The sequence below is a fragment of the Ovis aries genome, chromosome 2, assembly GCF_016772045.2.
Source record: "Ovis aries strain OAR_USU_Benz2616 breed Rambouillet chromosome 2, ARS-UI_Ramb_v3.0, whole genome shotgun sequence".
Taxonomy (NCBI): Eukaryota; Metazoa; Chordata; class Mammalia; order Artiodactyla; family Bovidae; genus Ovis; species Ovis aries.
In genome coordinates, this window is record NC_056055.1 from 38,096,569 (window position 1) to 38,119,374 (window position 22,806).

The 22,806-nt window shown below is 39.8% G+C and overlaps 2 protein-coding genes across 6 annotated transcripts in view; one reads left to right on the forward strand and one right to left on the reverse strand.

The window, feature by feature from the left end:
* Positions 1-8,309, forward strand: part of SMU1 (SMU1 DNA replication regulator and spliceosomal factor) — a 27,244-nt gene extending 18,935 nt beyond the window's left edge. Inside the window, exons 10-12 of one of the 2 annotated variants that reach the window (XM_004004148.6) lie at positions 1,178-1,345; positions 6,124-6,276; positions 7,508-8,309. In XM_004004148.6, coding sequence (XP_004004197.1) covers positions 1,178-1,345; positions 6,124-6,276; positions 7,508-7,606 — 420 coding nt within the window. In that variant the 3' untranslated portion in view covers positions 7,607-8,309. Of the gene's footprint in view, positions 1-1,177; positions 1,346-6,123 lie in introns of both variants that reach the window. The other variant, XM_060409155.1, reaches the window with a different exon arrangement.
* Positions 5,098-22,806, reverse strand: DNAJA1 (DnaJ heat shock protein family (Hsp40) member A1). 4 transcript variants are annotated; one of them, XR_009599166.1, is made up of 10 exons: positions 22,697-22,806; positions 21,492-21,633; positions 21,183-21,360; positions 18,987-19,091; positions 18,075-18,302; positions 15,836-15,950; positions 14,706-14,821; positions 14,197-14,297; positions 10,141-13,494; positions 5,098-9,410 (listed from the first exon to the last, which is right to left on the reverse strand). XR_009599166.1 is itself a non-coding variant. In XM_004004149.5 (9 exons), the coding sequence occupies exons 2-9, from the start codon at positions 21,621-21,623 to the stop codon at positions 13,276-13,278; spliced, it is 1,194 nt and encodes a 397-aa protein (XP_004004198.2). In that variant the 5' UTR covers positions 21,624-21,633; positions 22,697-22,806; the 3' UTR covers positions 5,098-13,275. The 4 variants fall into 4 exon arrangements, 3 of the variants coding, with proteins under 3 accessions (XP_004004198.2, XP_060265140.1, XP_060265139.1); XM_004004149.5 differs by having other exon boundaries at positions 5,098-13,494; XM_060409157.1 differs by having other exon boundaries at positions 5,098-13,494; positions 21,492-21,652.

A 22,806-nucleotide genomic window follows, 5' to 3' on the forward strand; every position in this document is an offset into this window, starting at 1 on the left:
ATGGAACAGAAATACACAGAGTTCTTGGTGCTGTAGTCATGGGGTTTGCCTTCTCTGTGCTGTGAATATGGGCCTTACAGCCTATAGGACTGTGAGGTGGTTTCTATAGGTCTCTTTGTTTTGTAGTCTTTTCCTTTAGTTTTTGCAGTAGGTGGGATAAAATATCTCACTGACTTTTTGGACAGAAAACTCTAGAAGTCCCTTGATCACCGAAATGTTAATTTCTCTTCTAGGTTGCTGGGCTTTAGAGAGGCAGTTGGGGGAGGTGATACTGTATTTATTAAGGAAATAAATATTGAGACAACTAGTAGGGCAGCTATTTCCTCCTTTATCTAGGTATTTATTCAACATCCATTTTGTGCTAGGCTCCATTGAAGCCACAGGAGAAACACAGCATAGTCATGCCTTTGAGGTTTTTATATCATCACTACTCATGATGTGAGTAGTGTCCAGACACAGGCAACAGTTGGTTCATCCCTTCTCTAAGCATGTCTCAGATTTCAGTAACTATGATGTCTGATTATCTGCGTCAGTTCATAATAGTTCAGAAGGACAAGGTAAAAAGCATTAGGATGGAGAACTATTAGAAGAGGTATTGGACTGGGAGAGGTCATACAAGTGGCCAAGATTAGCCTCCGCTTCATGGATCCTCACTTGTGGCTGTCTGTTGACATTGTGACTTCTGTGGAGTGGTTCTCAGTACAAACTGAATCATTTGTGGAGCTTTTAAAAAATACACAAAGCTACATACATCCCACCCTAGACCCACCAAATTTGAATCTCAGCATCCTGAGTATATAAATCTAAAAACCCCTCATTTCATTTTGATGTCCAGAGACCAGGTAGCTTTCTGGTTTATGACAGTAGCAGTGTTGACACATAGCTAATTTCAAAGTTAGGAAGCTTGTTAGCCAAGGGAAATTTTGTAGGAAAAGAGCATAATTTAAAAAGTTTTATTATTTAGGTTTTGGATTTTTTGTTGTTTTTATCAGTTAATCAGCAAATAGGGGAGTTCTTTTGTATATGGCAATGCTAGGTATTTGGACTGTAAGCAGCTTTTTTTAAGTCCTTTTTTTTTTTTTTTTCTTTTAAAGTAACTTAATTTTCAACCCTCAGACTTTAGAAATTGCTGCACTCTCACCCCTAAATGTTTATGCCTTATGTTTTGGTGTTGTAGATCTGGAACATGAAGACCACAGAATGTTCAAATACCTTTAAATCCTTGGGCAGCACTGCTGGGACAGACATCACTGTCAACAGTGTGATCCTGCTTCCTAAAAACCCAGAGCACTTTGTGGTTTGTAACAGATCTAACACAGTGGTCATCATGAACATGCAGGGACAGGTGAGTGCTCAGAATGTGCCTTTCCTCGGGCCCTGTGGGTAGTTCCCTAGTCAGAGAGACTTGGTCCTACACTTTATTTTAGACTCTTATTTAAATTTTAAATTCTATTGTCAACAAAGCATCTTTCTGGCATCTCAAAAGTTAGCTCCTTTCCGTGGGATGTTTGTATACTATGGTCTTTCTTTTGCATCCTTTGGATAAATTAAATTCTCTCTTTTTTTTTTTTGTTTGTTTTTTTGGCTGCTCTAGGCCTTCGTTGCTGCATGTAGGCTTTTTCTAGTTGTGGCGAGCAGGGGCTACTCTCCAGTTGAAGTGCATAGGATTCTCATTGTGGTGGCTTTTCGTTGTGGAGTGCAGGCTCGAGCAGCCAAGCTTTAGCTGTTGCCGCTCACAGGCTATGGAGCAAGGTCTCAGTAGTTGTGGCACACAGGCTTAGTTGCCCCTCGGCACGTGGGGTCTTCCCAGACCAGAGATTGAACCCGTGTCCCCTGCAGGTGGCAGGGGATTCTGAACCACTGGATCACCAGGGAAGTCCCCTGGTTTGTCTTTAAACCTTCTTCAGAACCTCACTGAAGATTTTAAGGTATAACAATCCCTCTGTGAGGGAAGGAGACATAGTGTGTGGATTAAGAGTTTGGGATATCTGTTAGTGACCGTATGATCTAAGGTGGAACTCCAGTAGGAGAAGAGCAAGTGTCTTCATGATGTGTGTTTGTAATCAGAACACCTGCTGGTTCCCAAAGAACCTCACTTTTGTAGCACCAGGGACATGAGGAGTATTGAAGTTGAGGTCTCAAGCCCTTGGATGTGTTGTGATGCTACTGAAATGTTGACCTGAGCACTTGGGGATCTTGCTGAGCATGGAGAAGACCCAGGGGCTGGTGTATGGAACTGTCTTTCCATTGCTTAAGTCCCTGTAAAAGATAAATTGGTGGTGACGAACCCATGGTTGAGATGGCTGGTCCTCAGTACTGCTGGGACACTACATAATAGCCACAGCTGCCCACTTCTTAGTTTTCTGCTTGACTTTTTTTTTTTTTTTCATGTAGCATAGTTTTATTAAAGTATAAAGAGGACAGAGAAAGCTTGTGACATAGACCTCAGAAGGAGGATGGAGAGTGTACTCTTATCAAGACCTTATATACTTTTATCAGACCCACTCCCCACAACGTACATCTTAAGATAACAAGATTAGTCAGAAGGTTATTGTTAAGGAGATGCATTGTTCTTATATAATCATTTAGCACAGAGCTTAAGGAAAAACAGAGCCCTGGACCCCTTCCCTCCTTGAGGGCCCAGACTCCTTATCAATCTACCTAAGAATTAGTTTTGTCATTCACCCCTTTTTCTTTTAGGAGAATTATGTTGCCAAGGGAAAAAGGTGGCATTTTCATTCCATAACTACTTCCTGCTGGGATGGGGGCATTGTCCCTAAATTGTTGAGGCAGCATATTCTCCTAACCCGCATATTGAGGGTTTCTAATCCGGGGACCCCAAGTTGGAGGAGGTTGTAAAAATTGTATCAGCATGAACAGTCATTTGTAACCTAAAAGCTTTTACATGGCTAGAAACAAACCCCATTATACAGTTAGAGATGTAAGGCAAAATAGTCATTCAGTTCAGTTCAGTTGCTCAGTCATGTCTGACTCTTTGCATGCCCATGAATCGCAGCACGCCAGGCCTTCCTGTCCATCACCATCTCCCAGAGTTCACTCAGACTCACGTCCATCGAGTCAGTGATGCCATCCAGCCATCTCATCCTCTGTCGTCCCCTTCTCCTCCTGCCCCTGATCCCTCCCAGCATCAGAGTCTTTTCCAATGAGTCAGCTCTTCGCATGAGGTGGCCAGAGTACTGGAGTTTCAGCTTTAGCATCATTCCTTCCAAACAACACCCAGGGCTGATCTCCTTCAGAATGGGCTGGTTGGATCTCCTTGCAGTCCAAGGGACTCTCAAGAGTCTTCTCCAACACCACAGTTCAAAAGCATCAATTCTTCGGCGCTCAGCCTTCTTCACAGTCCAACTCTCGCATCCACACATGACCACTGGAAAAACCACAGCCTTGACTAGATGGAACTTTTTTGGCAAAGTAATGTCTCTGCTTTTCAATATGCTATCTAGGTTGGTCATAACTTTTCTTCCAAGGAGTAAGCGTCTTTTAATTTCATGGCTGCAGTCACCATCTGCAGGGATTTTGGAGCCCCCAAAAATAAAGTGTGACACTGTTTCCACTGTTTCCCCATCTATTTCCCATGAAGTGATGGGACCGGATGCCATGATCTTCGTTTTCTGAATGTTGAGCTTTAAGCCAACTTTTTCACGCTCCTCTTTCACTTTCATCAAGAGGCTTTTTAGTTCCTCTTCACTTTCTGCCATAAGGGTGGTATCATCTGCATATCTGAGGTTATTGATATTTCTTCTCCTGGCAGTTTGATTCCAGCTTGTGTTTCTTCCAGCCCAGCGTTTCTCATGATGTACTCTGCATATAAGTTAAATAAGCAGGATGACAGTATACAGCCTTGACGTATTCCTTTTCCTATTTGGAACCAGTCTGTTGTTCCATGTCCAGTTCTGACTGTTGCTTCCTGACCTGCGTATAGGTTTCTCAAGAGGCAGGTCAGGTCATCTGGTATTCCCAATCTTGTTCAGAATTTTCCACTGTTTATTGTGATCAAAGGCTTTGGCATAGTCAATAAAGCAGAAATAGATGTTTTTCTGAAACTCTCTTGCTTTTTCCATGATCCAGCAGAAGGTGGCAATTTGATCTCTGGTTCCTCTGCCTTTTCTAAAACCAGCTTGAACATCTAGAAGTTCATGGTTCACGTACTGCTGAAGCCTGGCTTGGAGAATTTTGAGCATTACTTTACTAGCGTGTGAGATGAGTGCAATTGTGCGGTAGTTTGAGCATTCTTTGGCATTGCTTTAAAACGTAATCAGAATTAAAAGTCACATTATTTCCTTAGTTACGGTACAGTGAGTTATACCAGTCCATTTTTGGATTGTTAGATGTCTTCAGATTAAGAAGAGGCATCACATATGATTGTTGTTGGTGAAGAGGTGAAGAAAGTCCTTTTCTTGAATTGGAAAAACCCACCATGTGAAGCCTTCCAGTGATAACAGCCAAGAGAGATGTTGCTGAAGCTAGAGTTCTACCTTATTCCTGACTGTGCTTCTAGCAAGTCTGAGTTCTCATGACTGTTCCAAGCTTGGGGTCTGAGTAAAAGTACACTAACAGCATGGTTCACAACTCCCTTCAAAGTCTATGATCCAACAGATTAGGTTAATGGTTCTAATTCCCCAGGCAGTTACGGAATGGTCACAGAAAAGGTGACCGAGAAAGGGAAGTTTGGTCCACATGCTTCGCCAATTTCTGGCCGCTTCTCTTGCAGGGACATTGGGTACCTTTTGGCATTGGCAAGTTGGTATAAACCCCTGACAAAGCTCCCCATTTTGAGGCAGTCATTACGAGGCACCTTGAAACCTCAGAGCAAGGCTCTGCTTTGTACGCTTGCTTCGTATTTACTTCTGTACATCTCAGGCTCTCAATCAGTCACACACACAGGCACACCACAGAGTTAGTAAAGTAAAAGTATACTAAAAGAACAGGCAAGCTAGAGCTCTGAATGTCCTTACCTTGTTGTGAAGATCCCAGACGAGCCCCCAAGATGATAGCTTGCGGTAAATGATTCGAATTTGTGATCTCCAAAGAAGATTTAGCTTTGGGACCAGGTACCAGGCTTGATCACGCAAGAGCTTTTGTGTAGCAGAGTTTTATTAAAATATAAAAAGGAGAGAGAAAGCTTCTGACATAGACATCAGAAGAGGTATAGAGGGTGCCCTCTGCTTGACTTTTTAATTAAAAAGTTAAAAAAAATTTTTTTGGATTCATAAAGAAGTTACAAAAACAGGGCAGAGAGTTCCTATACACCGTTCCCCTGCATCCGTCAATGATAACATTTTACAGAGCCATTGTATAATTCTCAAAACCAGGAAATTGACGTCAAAACGAGGTACAAGACTATTAACTCAAATATGAGCCTTATTTAGATTGTCTTTACATGCATTCATCTTGAGGTGGGACATGAACAGCTCTCTGAAATTTCATCTCGTTTTATGTAACCACCACAGTTAAGGTATAGAATTGTTTCACCACCCTCAAAGAAACTCTCTTGTGCTGTACTTTTTATAGTTAAATCCTTCTCACAACCCTAGCCCCTGGCAGCCACTGATCTGTTCGACACTATTCTAAATTTTTCATTTTGAGTATAGTAAATAAGAGTCGCACAGTATGTAACCTTTAAACCTTTTGAGATTGGTTTCTCTCCACTTGATTTATGATTAAGTGGTATGTAAAATAGATCAAGCAAGGTCTTAAAGAGAGACAGTTCCATTATGAATGGGGAGGGCATCTCATTCTGTTACAAAGAAGAAACTCGGGGGCATGGGTCACGGCGTTGAGAACCAGTAGCATGTTGATTTAGGAAATTGTGTATGGTAATGAATTTGCTTCAGGATAAAATGGCTCAATAGATTAAAGAGTAGGATTGGTGACCTGGGACATGGAAATTGTAAATTTCTGTCTGCCACTGACTTACAATAGCTTATCTTTTGTATATTTCCCACTCAAGAGGATTTAGCACAAGGTGAATGGAATTGGTAATCTAATTATAAATGACAGTAAACCAGAGTACAAAATAACACAGATGTCAGTTTCCCCGGCTGCAGTGGAACTACTGCTAATCCAGATGTTTTATTTTTACCTTGGACTGTGTACTCTTAGATTGTCAGAAGCTTCAGCTCTGGTAAGAGAGAAGGTGGTGACTTTGTTTGCTGTGCCCTCTCTCCCCGTGGCGAATGGATCTACTGTGTAGGGGAGGACTTTGTGCTTTACTGCTTCAGCACAGTCACTGGCAAACTGGAGAGAACTTTGACAGTAAGTATTACTGACTTAAGGCCATCTACAGAAATTGTTAATGCTTACATCTTTCTGAACTCGGAAGTAAACCTTTTTCAGACTGCTGTCCTTGTGAATCTTGATGTAAAAATATGTAAAAGTGTCATTAAGTAAAATAAAGGGCCCATAAATAATTGTATGGAATTACCTCCTCTATCTGGAAAAGTCATCCTTCAGTGAGCCCTCAGCTTCTAGTGGATAGGATGAGTATACGTTAAGCAGAGGAGGAGGAAAAGGAATGTGCCTGTCTAGCCAGCTAGAGTTAAACCTCAGGGTGGTTGGAGAGTGACAGATACAGCTAGTTCTCTGCATGTGCTTTCAAAGGCTACTTGTATATTACCCTATAAAATTGGTTTATTAAGCAGTGCTTATAACAAGGAATAACGCAGCTGCTGTAACAATATTCAAATTCCAGTGGCCTAATACAATGAATATTATGTCACAATGTGATAGAAATTGCATCCTCCTCCTCCATCTTTTAGCTGTGCCATTTGGGAAATGTGGCCTCTAAAGTGTTAGGAGGAAAGATAATTGAAGGGGTTTACTGGATGTTTTCAAGACTCACAGCTGGAAATGGTTTATATTATTTTGTCCATCATTCTTTTTTGATTAGAATTAGTGCTGCCAACAGCCCAAATGCAAAGGAGGAGTGGACAGGGAAAATGCAGTCGTCTACAGTTGGGAAGAAGAAATGGTCTGCTGAATGTGTAAAAAAAATCATAAACATACGTGTTAGAGAATAATCTCATCTCAAACTGTTCTTGAGTGAACTTTTGGTACACCAGCCTTGTGAAGCCTCCTCCAGTAGAGAGCAAAGATGTGAACAGAACAGAATGAGGTGGCAAGTGTCCTCTAGCTGAGGAAAATACTGAGTTCACTGAGTTGAAGGAATTGTTCAGTCTCAGCCACTGTCTTGGCCTAATATTTGCAAAATGCATGATGACTGGGACCAGCTGTAGCAACCGAAAGTGGTTTGGCATAAAGTATAATTCACACATTATGAAGAACAGTACAGAAAATGTGATTAGCCATCTGATAGCCTTGTTTTGAGTTTTTGGTTTGTATGTTTAACCCTCTTTGAGGCTCCCTTAGGTTTGATTCCTTTGGTGAAGGTAGAAGCTTCTATTCTTATCTGCCACTCAGCTCTGGAAGCTTCTTCAGTGATTTGTTAGCGACCTCTGTACCCTGATTCTGTGCTTCCCTATTCCAGGTTCATGAGAAGGATGTGATTGGTATTGCACATCACCCTCATCAGAACCTGATTGCTACTTACAGTGAAGATGGACTGCTAAAGCTCTGGAAACCCTAATTCAGCTTCTCTTTTAAACTAGCTTGAGAGCATGTACTTAAAATGAAGACATACTCATGTGTTGCTTTTTTTTTTTTAAGGCCAGCTTTTCTAAGCAAATCGTCTGAATTAGGCACAAGAACAATTTTGTGAAAATTCATAAAAATTTAAGTAGCAGTTATCATTTTTTATATATTTTCCAAAGTATTCACTCTAACTGGGGCAGTCACTTAATGCTGTCAATAATCTTTTACCTGAAGAGCGAAATACTGGTATTCCTAGGGAAAAACTGTACTCCTTTGATTATTTGAAATGCTTTGATTGAAATGGGTTTCCTGCAGTAAAACTTGTAAATAAGGAACTATCCTAAATTCATTAGCTGTTTACTATCCCACCTTTTTAAAAAAAAAAAAAATGTTAATAAACTTTACACCTTTCTGGAGGCTTTGTTTTTAAATGTAAATAAATGCCCATCTAGTTAACGCATTTACTTAGATGAAGAGTAGGATATTATATTATCATCCCTGAAGTCAGTTTCCCATAGGATCTCAGTTTCCCATAGGATCTCAATTTCACTGCCCTCCCCCGGGGCATTCATTTTTTAACTAATTGCAGGATCCACTATGAGAATTCAGTTTTGGCATATCTCCTTTGTATGCAGAGGAGGTTTTTGCATTGAAAATATGCTGCTGTTCAAGAAAAAAAAAAATTTAGAAAACAACAATATTTTGCATATGGGTCTTTTCTGTTTCAACTGATGTATGTGGAATGCGTATGTTGATGTGTGAAGATACTGTGCTGGGTACCATTTCAAGAAAGTGAGCTTATTTATGGAGGCCTTTTATGCCCCATTTCCCCAGTTAGTAGGTACAGGTGAATGAGGAGAACTTTGCAGTCTTAAAAACCTTTGTCACTTGAAATACAGCCTGATCTGTATTAAAGATGAGCAATGCCTAGCACGTAAAAATGCTTAATGCTGGCTGAAAAATTCTTTAACAGCACTATGAAATCGATCTTTCCCAGTTACACTCCCCAAATTTGGTCTTTTTGCCACAAAACCTGAACATTTTCACAGAATGTCATTTGGTGTCATTTTGAGAGTTGAACAATAGCCATGAGTCTACATACTGTAGCCTGCCATTCCTCTCAGTGAAGAGCAGCTTTCATCGACATTAAAGAAGCTTAAGGCGGAGAGAAGAGCTCATGCGAAAATTCCTTACAAAAATCAAGAAACCAGTTTGATTTAGCCTACGACCTCATGAAGTGGCAGTTGAGAGGCCTTCTTTGTGCCAAGGCTCATGGAGAGCAAGAATCTAGTCAGCATGGGTAAACTTATTTCTTCTAGGAATTTTTAGCAAACATCTCTTCTGCTCTTGCATCTAATGCTCAGGATGGTTAGAACAATTTCTGTCACAGGATAGGGGAAAAGCAGCAAGTTAACAGGATTAGTGGTTGATAAGAGGAAATCCGGAGTTGTTTTGATGATTAGAGCAGCATTATCCAGATCTAAGGGGTTAGGAAAAGGTTTTCTGGAATTGACTGTGAAAAGGACCATCAAGAGCTCAAGGTAAAGGGCTTTGGTGATCTTAGGGGGAGCCTTTCCAGGCCCTGCAGTGTGCCACAGGTGCAAGGCAGGTGCTGCACAAATGGTAAGGTCTGGGGAGACAAGCAGAGAGGAGAGGAGAGGACTAGACTACAGGCGATTAAGTATATTTTAAGAAAGTTAATGCACATAACTGGGAAGGAAAAATCTGCTTTTCCCAAGTTTTTTCTTCCAGCCCCTTCTTCCTGGTCATCTCCTCCAGTACAGAAGTCAAGGGGAGTCCTGGGGAGAGGCAGAAGTGGTGGAGAGCTTGGGTCGGGCATGATTGATTGAGTAGTGTGGGAACCAGGAAGGGCTCCTGGGCCCTTGCTTGTACCACCTCAACCCAGCGCCCCCAACCTGGGTTTCTAGAGAGCTACTACAGCCCGTGTATTTGACACTCCTCTCTAGCACTGGAAACTCAAAATGCACCGTGTGCTTGCCCAGTGGTGCCCAACTCTTAGGGACCCCATGAACTGGGGCCCTCAAGGCTCATCTGTCCATGGGATCTTCCAGGCAAGAATATTGGAGCATGTTGCCATTTCCTGTTCCTGGGGATCTTCCTGTCCCAGGGGTTGAACCTGCATCTCTTGGGTCTCCTGCACTGGCTGGCAGATTCCTTATCACTGCGCTACCTGGGAGGCCAGAAACTCAAAATACATGGCATTCAAGTTAACCCCTGCTCCCAAGAAAGTTACCTCCATGAGTTGCTCCATCTCCCACTCAATTGTTGTATTACTGACTCTGGAAAACATTTGATGACCTAGTACTTCACAGCAGTTATTTTCTGAGTCTTAGGTATAATTCAGTGTTGTGTTACCTAATTTTTCAGCTTGTATTTCTACCACTAACAGTATTTACTGAGTCCTTCCTATGTGAGCAGTGTTGTTTCTCAGAACTGCTTTATGAGCTCCAGCCTATTGAGTCCCATGATACAAGTGAAGAAACAGGTTGCCAGTGGTTTTCTACTTACTCCTGGGGCTTCCCTGGTGGCTCAGAGGTTAAAGCCTCTGCCTCCAATGCAGGAGACCCAGGTTTGATCCCTGGGTCAGGAAGATCCCCTGGAGAAGGAAATAGTAACCCGCTTCAGTATTCTTGCCTGGAGTCAAGTGTCATTTTCTTCCATCTTATGGTTTAGATAGAGGCAAAGAATCCATGGGTGTTTCTCCACATTTGGTTAAGACTTATCTAAACTGAACACAGGTGGTGAGGAGTAGAAAGAGCATCCAAGTACAGCAGTGGGGTTTAGCAAGCATGTACAAACTTGAGAACCAGTAAGTAGACCAGGGGTCCTTTTCATCATCTTTAAGATATTTCAATCCTTATTCTGTTGGTCTTTGAAGGTGGCTGAGATAATCAAGTGAAGTGATACTGTTGGGAAAGCAACATTAGTGCTTTGCTCAAGCATTTTTTACTCACTGTGCCTTTAGAACCTATGTTTCCTTTTCCCACATTATTTCAAAACAGGAAACTAACAGTATGTCAAAGATAGGAAGCTCCCTCAGTCTGGAACAGACTTGCTATAGCAAAGGCTGACATTCTTTGACCCTCCAAAGCAATTCTAACAATGGTATTACTGTTCTGGTGATTTAATATAACTATATCCCCATGGTTGTGGTGTACGGCCTTGGCTGTATATATAACAATCCTGGTTGCTGAGGCTACCCACAGCTCAACTACACCAAAATACCTGAGACACATCATATTTTAAAGCTTCCAAGGTAACTTGTGGCCAAGGTTGAGAGCCAGTATTATACACACAAAAAAATCCGATGCTAACTTCACAAGATTTGTCACCATGCTCCACCTACTAAGACCCTCATGGGACATAAAATTAGCTTTTTATTCCCTGCAAGTATGAACGGACAGGGGGAGCATCATTAAGGAGGCATTAGGGCTGGGGCCAGGGAGCTACATTTCTGTGAATGCACTATTTCTTTGATGACCTTGGCTAGAGTTAAAAAAGAACTAACTTTTGGTATGTTTTGTTTTTTACAGACTACAAACCTGTCAGTTTCTGCCTCTCCAGGTTATTACTAGTTTATTCTAGTGATGTCTAAATTTTTACTGTGGTCAAATGAAAGTAAAAGCTTACTCAACCATTTTTGAGTATATATAATTCAGCAGCACTAACCTTATTAACTGTTGTGCAACCATTATTGTTTTCAAACTAAGTTTCCATTCCTTCCAGCCCTTGGTAATCTGTGCTCTATGAATCTGCCTAGGTAGTTCATAAAAATGTAAAGGCCTTTCTGTTACAAATACACATATGACACATTTTGTTCATTCACGTGTTAGAACACCAGCATCGGGATCTTTTCGAATTAATCGGTTCTTTGCATCAGGTGGCCCAAGTATTGGAGCTTCAGCATCAGTCCCTCTAATAGAATGTTCAGGACTGATGCTAAAGCACCAACAAGGTACAGGGTTCTCATTTCTTCATATTCTCACTTGTTTCCATTTTGGATTACTAGGTACAGAGTGGTATATCTAACTGAATTTTCATTTTATTTCCCTCACGACTAATAAATATTAAAGCCTCATGTAAGGATTTTTGTAATTTTAAAAATGCATTGTAAAACAGGTTTATTGTAGAATTTTTTAGACCAGTATTTTGTTTTCCTTTCTGAACACTTGCCTGGCCAGATTAAAGACAGAACGCAAGAATGATAGGATGGGGAGAAGCTATCAATTAAGACTGTCAGAATGAGAAGAAACCTGAATGTTTGGGAAACAGGCACTTCACACCAAGTTTCAGTCTCCTCTTTTTGACTCAAGTGTTGTAAGGGGAAGTTAGGTTGTAGAGTACATGTCCATGTTAGAACTGTTTAAGGCTCCTGATTATGAGAGATACAGAATCAGCAGAACAAGCAAAAACCCACATTCCACTTTAGTGTTTGCGAAAATTTTTAAGACCCCCATCCCATTTGTTGCTCATTACTCCACTTTCACTCCACACCCTTGTTTAGTATTAAACATCCAACTATGGTTAAATAGTACTTTTTTGGTGTTATTCACTTTAGTTAAATGAAACTAGTAATCTTAACTAGTGAAAAGCCAATGCTTTAACCTGGGAAAAAAAAGCCTGTGGTAACACACACACTGGACATGCTTTGTAATCAGTATATTAAAGAGACATTCATACATTTCAAGAATTGCTTAAATTCTGATACCAGATTTAAGCTTGTGAACATATGACTTTAAACATACAATTAAAGCTATTCATCATAATTTGCTATACTACCAACATTAAATTACAGTTACTCTGGAGCGTAAGTTAAATGGTTTAAGCCTGTAACATACCTACAAAAACACCTTCCTATCTCATACATGCAAATTACTTCTCCATGTAAAGGTCTCATCACTCTAAGTTTCCCTGCTCCAGAAGTCACTACTCTAAGGCTTACTGTGGTCCAAAGTGGGGGGGCGCAGCAAAAAAAGTAACCAGGACCAATAGCTATATATATTAATAAAAGATGGCACAGCAGAAGAAGGGAATGCAATTCTACAAGTGCAAGCCCTCAAGAAGCAGCAAGTTATGATAAACCCCTTCTTTACAAAGGTATCATTTCTATCACTGATACCACAGGCTAAATTAAGTTATACAGCATGCCATCTTCAAGTTAACAGTTGAGGCAATAGAATAAATGCAGAAGCATCACAATGAATCCCACTTACTACGACTATACAGACCAACACTTCTCCACATTAATTTCTTTGTCTGACTGCCGTTAAACACAGTTTTAATTTCATAGCTTAACAATTAAGGGTCATACACTGAAGTCAATACATATACCTGGCATTTCAGTCTAAGCTATTCCATGTACATAGCTGAAATCAATCACAAAGTATGGCCTAACAAGTGCTAGGGGAAATTTTTTAAAGTCGTTTTTACAAGTGTTAAACTTATCTTGCACACTGAAGTCATCATACATACAGGGCAAAGTCAGAGCTTTTATATTCGAGTTTATTCTTCATTTAACTTTTAAACACTACTATAGTTGAATATTAAAACAAAAGCAAGTAGTGAGCATATTATGATTATAGTCCTTCACTCAATCACTACTGCAAATAAAACACCAGCAGTGAGTGTTATTCACAGGCCCTACTAAGAGGTCTGACACTGAACACCACCCCGAGGATGATGTTCATCATCCTCATATGCTTCTCCATTGTAATGGCGCCGTCTTTCCTGATTTGGATCAAAGTCCACTAATTCTACCTGGTCCATTTCATCAGTCTCTTCTACTTCCTTCCTCTCAGGCAGAAGTTTTTCCAGCAAAGAGAGTTTATCAGGAGAGAGAAAGCCATTCTCAGGAAAGTTTACCTATAAAATGAAATTTTTACCGTTTAAAGGAAAGTTTAAATGATTTATCCCTCCTTAGACAAATTACCACTGACCCATTTTCCCCAGAAAACACACTTGTAATCACACAATTATTTGGTAAATTAGCCAATCCCAGGTTAGTTAGAACAAATGGTCTAAGAAGACATATATCATCTAGTATTCTGAACCAGAATTCAAGGTAAAGTCTTTAAAAAAAATCCTACTAAATAGTAACTGCACTGTAATGATCACTTCTATTCAGCAAATACATTTTAACAGAACCCAGCCTAAAAGACATTCTAACCCTTTTAAATGGATATTTAAAGAAAGCTATTCTTAATCAGAAAGCACTTTTTAAAATGTTAAATTTGTGGGTCTGAGGTGACTCAATTTAAGGTTAAGGGAAATGGTTGGATTGCTTTAAGAACCAGAGCATTACAGTATTTTGTCAGAAATCCACACTAGCTAACATGCTTCTGTTGTAAGCCTTTCATTAGTAAAATACCCACTTGCCATGCATCCCCTTCCCCGCCACAGTGATGCAAACAAACCAACTTGATACAAAGAATATTCAACATGACAGGAGTAATATTAGATCTAGACAAAGGACAATATAAATTTGGCACTTCTAGCAATTCAAAAACTTATAAAATTTTAATAAGCTACTCATTCTCATATTTCTGAAGTACTTTCTAAGCTTACCTTAAATTCAATGATTAGGCGACCCTTTTCATATGGCCTACGGTAAATTGGCATGCCTTCATTTAGCACACACTTGATATCTCCATGCTTGACAATCTGACCTAAAAACATTAAAGCCAAACTCCTTAAATACAATCACCTTTTTATGAGGTAGAGAAAATAAAGAGAGGAACATCCTAGCTCACTGATTAGGAATACATTTATGTGAAACAATCCTGGTTTCTATAAATTTGATTTATAGATTTTTTAGGGGCTCACAAGAGAGTCAAGAATGCACAATTTCAGCTCAGCTCAAGGATGGTTATGTTCTGAGCAATACTGAAATGCCACTTTCCTCTATGCCTGTACTAGCTACTAGCAATGAACACCAGATGACCCAGAGAGATGTTATGGGGAGGGAGGTGGGAGGGGGTTCACGTTTGGGAACGCATGTAAGAATTAAAGATATTAAAATTTAAAAAAAAAAAAAAAAAAAAAGAAAGAAAGAAACACTTATCTAGTTACCATACCTGGATGAGAAGTGATGACTATGGTTCGGTTGTCAAGAGTAGATATTGGCTTCTGGAAGCCACACAATGCCTCAACCAGCTGTATGTCCATACACATGAAAAGGTCTTCTCCTCGTCTGTACAATGGAAACATGGCATATGCTTAGGGCTTTCAAACCACTAATGATTCCAAGTACCCAAATAGGCAATTCTGTTCTTAGAAACAAATGGTATATTTCAAAAGATGCCCTTTCTTCTTCATTTTTAAAATGAGCTGAGAACAGGGAACAGCAAATACATGTAACCTGCCAGCAGAGCTTCCTGGACAAGCTTCAGAATCCCTCCACACATTCTAGGCAGTGGAACACATCTCAGACTGGGTCCTGGATAAGTCAGGGTCTATGAAAAGGGGACATGGCCAATTTCAAGGGAACAGTAAGATCTTCTTTACTAATGTACATGAATTAACACAGTGCCTGGCACATTGTGAACTCAACCTTTTATAACAGTACACTTCCTCCTCGTGCTTGCTTTCTTTTCCAGTTCATATTAGTAATATATTTTCATCACACAGATCACTCTCCAGAAATAGAGGATTCACCTCAAATGATAGCATCAAAATTCTGAGCTTGACAGCATTTCCCATTACTGTTGAGACACTATTAATTCAAAACCTGTTCTTTCAAGATGTCACTCCCAACAGTTACTGTAGTCCTATTCCAGTCAAATGTTGCAACCAAGCTTATCACAAACTCAGGAAATGAAGAAACTGGTGAGAACTTTAAGGCACATATTTCAAAATTGGTTTTGAAAAAAAATTAAAAAATCCTGGGAGCTAAATTTTGTCATGGGATGCGTTCCTAATCCACCTACTTATACAACACATCTTCTAATTGAAGAATATCCTTCAAAAACCAGATCAGGCAACAATTTATGTAAATTTAGACACAAAAACAGAATCTAATTCTTTGAAACATTAATGATTTAACAATCATTTATAAAAGACATACATAGCCTCATTCTTCTGCTATACTTTTCTAGGTTATTTCCAAAAACAGTGTTCTAAACCTAATGAAAAGCTCATTCAAATTGGAGAAAAAAAAAATCCCAAATAGGCAAGATGTCAGTTTGAGTATTTTATAAATTTTTACCGAGTAAAAACAGCATGGTCCTTCTGATCTAAAACAATGATAATATCTCCTGGCTCCAGTCCTGGTTCTTGGTCTCCTTCACCATGGAATGTTATCTTCTGGCCATCTTTCATGCCTAGAAACAAAAAGCTAATTTTACATCTTAACATCTAACTAAGGTTAGAGTCTCTACTAAGAGACACAAATGCATGTTTGTGTGTAAGTCTCTGTGGATGCTCAAGTTGTAGAGAATTTACCAGAAATGCACACATGCTTAGACCAATCCAACTTCTTACTAAAGAAAGTGATCATAATGGAGAACACAAATTCTAGAGGCAAACAAATCAAGCCTCAAATCTCAGAGCTGCTATTTATTACTAGGCAGGATTACCCTGGAGAAGCAAGTTACATAACCTTCCTAAGCATCAGCTTTCCCACAGAGACCTACCTCTCCATCACAGCTCTTGTGAGGACTAAAGAAAAAGGTCTATGTTGGTGCCAATCAGTGACTGGCGAACGTAACCATAAATGCTTTACTATTTCAATTTCATTATTTTAAAAAACACTTAGTCAAATTATTTCTACTAAATGTAGTAAGCATAAGTCAGACTTTCTTCCCTTTATTGTATTAGAAGTAATATGAAATTGAAAAAAAATTTTAAATCCATACTATTTTCATTGAATGATTTTTAATCTTTTAAAAAAGGATAATTTTTAAAATCTTTTAGACACTTTCAGACCACGTGGTTAGTGTCTATAATAGAGTCAAGAATAGAAAAATTTTTCCAATAAGCAAACGTATCTTAAAGGTCAACATATTTACTGAGATTTCTTCCCTCTGGCTCAGTTAAGTTCAGTAAGAGCTTACTTAGCTAACTAACACCTTTACAAAGAACTCGTGTGTTTGCAGATCATTTACACTGCAGTAATAGCTCTGGATTTCCTGAAAGAAAGATCACTGAGGTCACCCAACAAGAGCAACTTGGTTTTAGTTTCTATCATGGAAAGTATTAAACGTATACTAAGTAGCCAACAGTAGAACAAATCCCTATATAACATCAATCTAGATCCATAATTACCAGTTCATGACTATTTCATGTATTACACACTTTTCCACCCACATTTCCTACATATACTTCAAGCAAAATCCAGACATACCAATTAACCCAAATACTTTAGTATGTACCTCTACAAAGAGATGGACTTACACCAAAATATCAATATTATACACTGACCAAAATAAACAGGTCATTCATGAGGCAAATGGAGAAGGAAATGGCAACCCACTCCAGTATTCTTTGCCTGGAGAATCCCATGGACAAAGGAGACTGGTGGGCTGTCATCTGTGGAGTTACACAGAGTTGGACACAACTGAAGCAACTTAGCAGCAGCAGCACGAGGCAAAGTAACTGTCTTGCTACACTAGTGAAGCAATTAAACGCAGATCTAAGTTTTACTGGTTGTTCCAACAAGGTTGAGATTACTGGCAGGGGCTTTCCTGGCAGTTCAGTGGTTAAGACTCTGCTCTTTCACTGCAGGGGGTGCAAAGGAGGAACTCAGATCCCACATGTAGTGTGGCATGAAGTAGGGGCTGGGGGGGTATAGGCAAGTGTAGCATTCATAAATGGTTTCACTTAGTACTAAATGCCCTCCTGAGTACATATCATTGGTATCAAGAAGGGGGTTTTACCAGACAGGGAGACATTCAAACCCTACCAGACATGGACCAGTCAAGGAGAAAAAAATTAAGAGGAGTACTGAGTCGCATGGGAGACTACTATTGCAGGGGCATAAATTAATGTATATATTACATGTAATAATAGTTTCATTTAAAAATAGCCAAGTCTGAAGGATCCATCCATGTTGATTATTTCATACTAAGTACAGCACAATTTACTCTGGGGCTGTATACACGTTTCTAAATTTCTACAATGAATATGTACTGCTATAATACATTTTAAAGGATTTTTTAATAAACTGACAAAATTAAGAAATAGGCAAAATAAAAAAAAGTAAATCCTAAGAGTATCTAAAGAAAGTTTTAGGTTATTACCCAACAGGTAGAAACAGCTATGTTTATCTAATCTGCAAAAATCATTAGAAATATTCATAGTCTAAGTTCTTACAAATTAGTAAATCAAAAACACATCCATTCTTACCCCAACAGTTCCTAAGAAACTATCCCCAATTATGATAGTTTTAAGCAATTACAAAATGTAGAATGTAATTCATCAAAATAGAAAAGTGGCTTAGAACTCACCTTTGTCAATATGAACTTCTAGAATTTTCTTTTCTCGAACTATCTTCCTTCCGTTGCAGCTTTTACATCTATCTTTAGGACTGATCCGCTCCCCATGGCCCTGGCACTCCATGCACACAGACTGAATTTGCTGAACCATTCCAGGTCCTATCTGATGAATTCTTATTTGCATTCCAGTACCTCGGCAATTGGGACAGCATTCTACTGCTCCTTTCTTACCACCTCGGCCTAACAGTTTAAAAAGAATGTTTGAATTTAGTGTTGGATTAATGTTCTAGTGAGACAGTCCCTGAACACGCCACTTCATTAATATTTTCAAGGTCTGATGGAATGCTGCTTTAAAAAACTACAATTCAGGCTTTTTGATAAAAAATTGCCACATCAGCTTTAGTTATCATTATAAACATCTTGACCGCTATTTTGCTCAATGAACTATTTCAGTATTTTGGATTTTAAACATACACTCCCAAAGCACAATTTCTAAGAGTACTTCAGCTGTGAAATGAGAACATTTCAGTTTCCTCTCATTAGAAAACACTCCATTTTCAACAAATAACTTGTATTTATTAAAAAAACAAAAACACCCTAAAAAGATCCACATCACAGCCAGTAATTTCAGTTGACTACCCCAAAAGAAAACATTACTAAGTATTAAGATTATGAAGCCACTGGAGTGCCTCAAGTTCTAGAGGGGATAGAAGTACTCATCTCTGAACAATGTTGAGTAGAAAGACACCAAATTATATCAATTCCACCCTGTATTCAAAACACACAAATAAAAGTGCCGATAATTTGCTGTTATTTCTGAAAGACGTTCAGGTGGTTTTCATATTTGCACAACACAGTATCTGCCAGTTTTATATATCCAGAAAGGTTTCAGTTCCATTTTGAACTATGAATGTTAAGACATACCTTCACATTTGTCACAAATCACATTCTTTTGCAGAGCTAGTTTTCTTGTTGCACCATTATATAAATCTTCTAAAGTTACTGTAAGTTGATGCACAACGTTTTTACCTATAACAAAACATTCCTCATTTAAAATACTGCTCACAAATAGCCCTTGCAGCAAAGACCCAGCACAGCCAAAAATTAGTAAAATTTTAGAAAGCTGCATCCTGTATTCCATGCACTGTAAAAATGGTAAACGAAAATGAAAGATGAGCCTTACAGGTTCACATATGATCTAACTGTGGTGTAACTTCAAAAAAAGAAAATCAGGTGAGATTAAGTAACACATATGGATGTAGTTGTGGCCCTCTGTATTTATGGCAACCAAAAACATTAACTGCAAAAATCATTTGAAAAAACTCACATTATTTGAATAGACACATTTCACAACAGTTTAACCCAAAACTATTTTTCTGTCCTAGTATATTCCTTGACTCATGTATTATATTGAGCGACATGACCAATTAAATCATCCAAAAACTCTTCAGCACACTAAAGTTCCAAAAACTAATCAAGTTTGGCCAGGCAAGCTGATATATTTATTCAGTCTCCAAAGAGTATCAATTCCTACTTCTTCCTGAAGTAGGAACAGCACATTTACTGCTGAGCTGACTGTTTAAAGGCTAGATTTCTTTCTTTACCCCAGTGCTTTCCAAAAGAACTTTCTGCATTAAGGGAGAAGTTTTATACCCTGTGCTAGCCAATACAATAGCCAGTAGTCACACATGGTTACTGAGTATGTAAATATGGCTACTACAAACTAAGTAAGTGAAATTTTTTCTTTGAAGAAATCTAAATTTTATGTTGCCAGGAGCTACAAAGGAATGGCATATCTCATCTGGAAATGGGAAGTGGAAGATGGAGATTATGCAAGAACAGAGGCTACCGAAATGTAGTGACCTGTCAATAGTTAATAGGTTCCTAGCTAGTGATTCTTTCACAATGACTTTATCCACCAGGAAATACTATCTTTGGCTTACGTTAAAGATCTTGAACTACCTCCACAATACGTATAATGAACATTTTGTTTCCAATCAAAAGTAAAGTACCATTAACTATAACCTTCTGCTCCTGGACCCACCTTTTGTTTCTGTATCCCAAATTCCACATAATTGGTTCTGCCATGCTAAAAGCTGCCCTTCTTACTTCAGCGCTTTATAGACTTTACAGTACAGGGAAGGAATAAAACTTATGAAATTTAAGCAAATTTTTTTCAATATCATACTACCTTTCACCAATTTAAGACATGTAGTAGTTCGCCAATTGAGTTTGATTGGAAATTGTTTAAATGTCTTTAAAAAAAATAGTAAAACATACCCCTTTTAAGAAAATCTGAATAAAAATGTCCAGTTGTGAGACTTCTCTGGTTGTCCAGAGGCCAAGATTCCATGCTCCCAATGCAGTGGGCCTGGGTTTGATCACTGATCAGCAAAACTAGATCCTACAAGCCACAACTAAAAAGATCCTGCATGCTACAACTAACACCTTGTGTAGCATTAAAAACACACACAATTCCCAGTCTTTCGGAATCCAAAAACACTCAAAGAAGAAATTTAATAGTCTGCCCATTCCTTCTAGAATGGGCTCTACCCATTAGTTTGTATAAACCACAGTGGGAACAGAGTAAGATGAACTCTGACCAGAACACTGTACTCCTATGAACAGTATTTCTACAGTCCAGAAATCACATGTTAAAGGCACATATTTTGATGCAATAAAACTGAAGAAAGATTAGACAGACAGCAGGCCATTTGGAGGCAATGAACTTGTGTTCCAGTGAAGACTGATGGCATGGCTATATATGACCTTGATAAAAACTTAGAATTCTGATAGGTAATTTACTTTCGACAGAATAAAGCCACTGTACTTCCCACTAGGTTTGAGGATCACATAAAATCTGTGAAAAAGGTTTTGAAAATTATGTTCTTATACTTCATGAAGCCGTATATACTCCCAACAACTTTAGATACATTTTTTAGTACTTGACTGGCTTAGCTATTTTTAGTTTCATCAAAATTCATTTAAAAAACTATTACCATAAGTTAGTGTACATTACACTAACAAGTAAACAAGCGTTTAATAGTTGAATTCTCAAGAATCTGCTTCCACTAAAAGGGCTAACTCTAGTTTGTTACATATAGATTAGGTTATTCTTACCTCTCCTCTCTCTCTGCATCCTGCCTCCTCCTCCGAAAAACATATCAAAGATGTCCATGGGGGAGCCAAAACCACCACCTGCTCCACCTTCTTTAATTGCCTGTTCTCCTCCTTTGTCATATAATTCTCTTTTCTTTGCATCAGAGAGCACTTCGTAAGCTTGAGAAATCTGTTTAAACTGTTTGAAAAAAAGGGGATAAATTTCACTCAAAAAGGACAGCCACTATATTAAACATAATTTCACGTTGTAATTGAAATATTATACACCTGACAAGAAGGATTCAACTATGTTATGGGTGTACTACTTGCCTTCTCGCCTTCATTTGGATTCTTATCAGGGTGGTACTTCAAGGCCAGTTTCCTGTAAGCCTTTTTCAATTCTTCTTGGGTGGCATTGGGTTTGACCCCCAAAACATCATAGTAAGTGGTTTCTTTCACCATTTTCTACAGCCTAAAACAAGAAAGGTCAACTTTAACCGACTTTCAACTCATAATTTTAATTAATAAAAATCAAGAGTTCAAGCAAAGAAATCTGTTCTTCGACAAATCTGGTAAGACCACCACCTTAAGTTTCACAGAGAAAGTAACAATTCCTCTGGTAACTCACCCGTAAATCCTAACAGACTAAATATAACCTAATAATTACCAGGGAATAATTAAAAAACCTCCTGTAGCGCTGGTTTCCACCTGGAAGGGTCCATACTAACGCGACTACTATTTGGATTGTTTCCCTTCCCAAGTAGCGACAAAGGGCAGTACAGAAAAGGGGTATTAACAGGTTCAGTCCACTATTATTCTCTTTGGTAAACCTGATAAATCATACATTTCCAAGAAAAAACACTTTGGCACAAGGCGGGGAGTAGTGTTTTACGAAACTGATAAAGAACACTAGCTCCCCTCCCCGCTCAGTCTCTTTCTCAATCACAGGAGAGTAGCTCCTGTTTTGACCGAACCCCTCTCTCCCCCACAAGCCAGCATAGTTTACATGTTGTTAGGTGTTCCCTTGCGTTCAGGGCCGACCGTTACGGTTTCCTTCCTTTCCCCTTCCCGGATGGAAGGGGTGGGAGAAACCCAGCACTCAACAAAGAGGAGGAGGAGAGACCAGAGAAACGAAAGCCGCAGCCTCCGCCCGGCTCCTCCCGCAGCCCCTCGCCCCATGGGTCCTTTCGCGCGTGCGCGCAGGGTCGCCCCCCCGACTCCCCCCGCCCCCCCCGACTCCCCCCACCCCCCCAGCGAGCGCCCGCAGAGGAAAAGCCGGAGGCGGCAGATCCTGGGAAACCTCAAGGAGAGGTGGAAAAAGCTTCAGGAAAGGTCTTGGGCCCACTCGCTGCGCGCCGGCAAGGGTTGCCGGGGCACCCCCCAGCCCTCCAGAAGGGGATTCGAGGATACAGGAACCGACAACCCTCCCGCCCACGCGGAGCCAACCGCCTCCCGACCGCGGCTCCATCCAGCCTCCCGGCGCCGCCTGTGGCGCCAGACTTGGGACGAGGGGACGCGCGAGGGCTGAAACTCACCGGTGAGCGGGCCGATGCCGGTGTGGGGGAGCGGGAAGGAGCGCGTTGCTGTGCGCAGCTCGGGCAGCCGCCGCTCCTCCGCCTTTCACCGAGCGTTCTGGAAAGTTCCG

Coding starts and splice junctions, on each gene's coding strand:
- DNAJA1 (XM_004004149.5), bottom strand. CDS start 21,623: ATGGTGAAAGAAACCACTTACTATGATGTTTTGGGGGTCAAACCCAAT. Junction 21,361..21,491: donor ATCCAAATGAAGGCGAGAAG/GCAAGTAGTACA, acceptor TTTTTCAAACAG/TTTAAACAGATTTCTCAAGC. Junction 18,303..18,986: donor GATTTGTGACAAATGTGAAG/GTATGTCTTAAC, acceptor TTAAACTGTTAG/GCCGAGGTGGTAAGAAAGGA.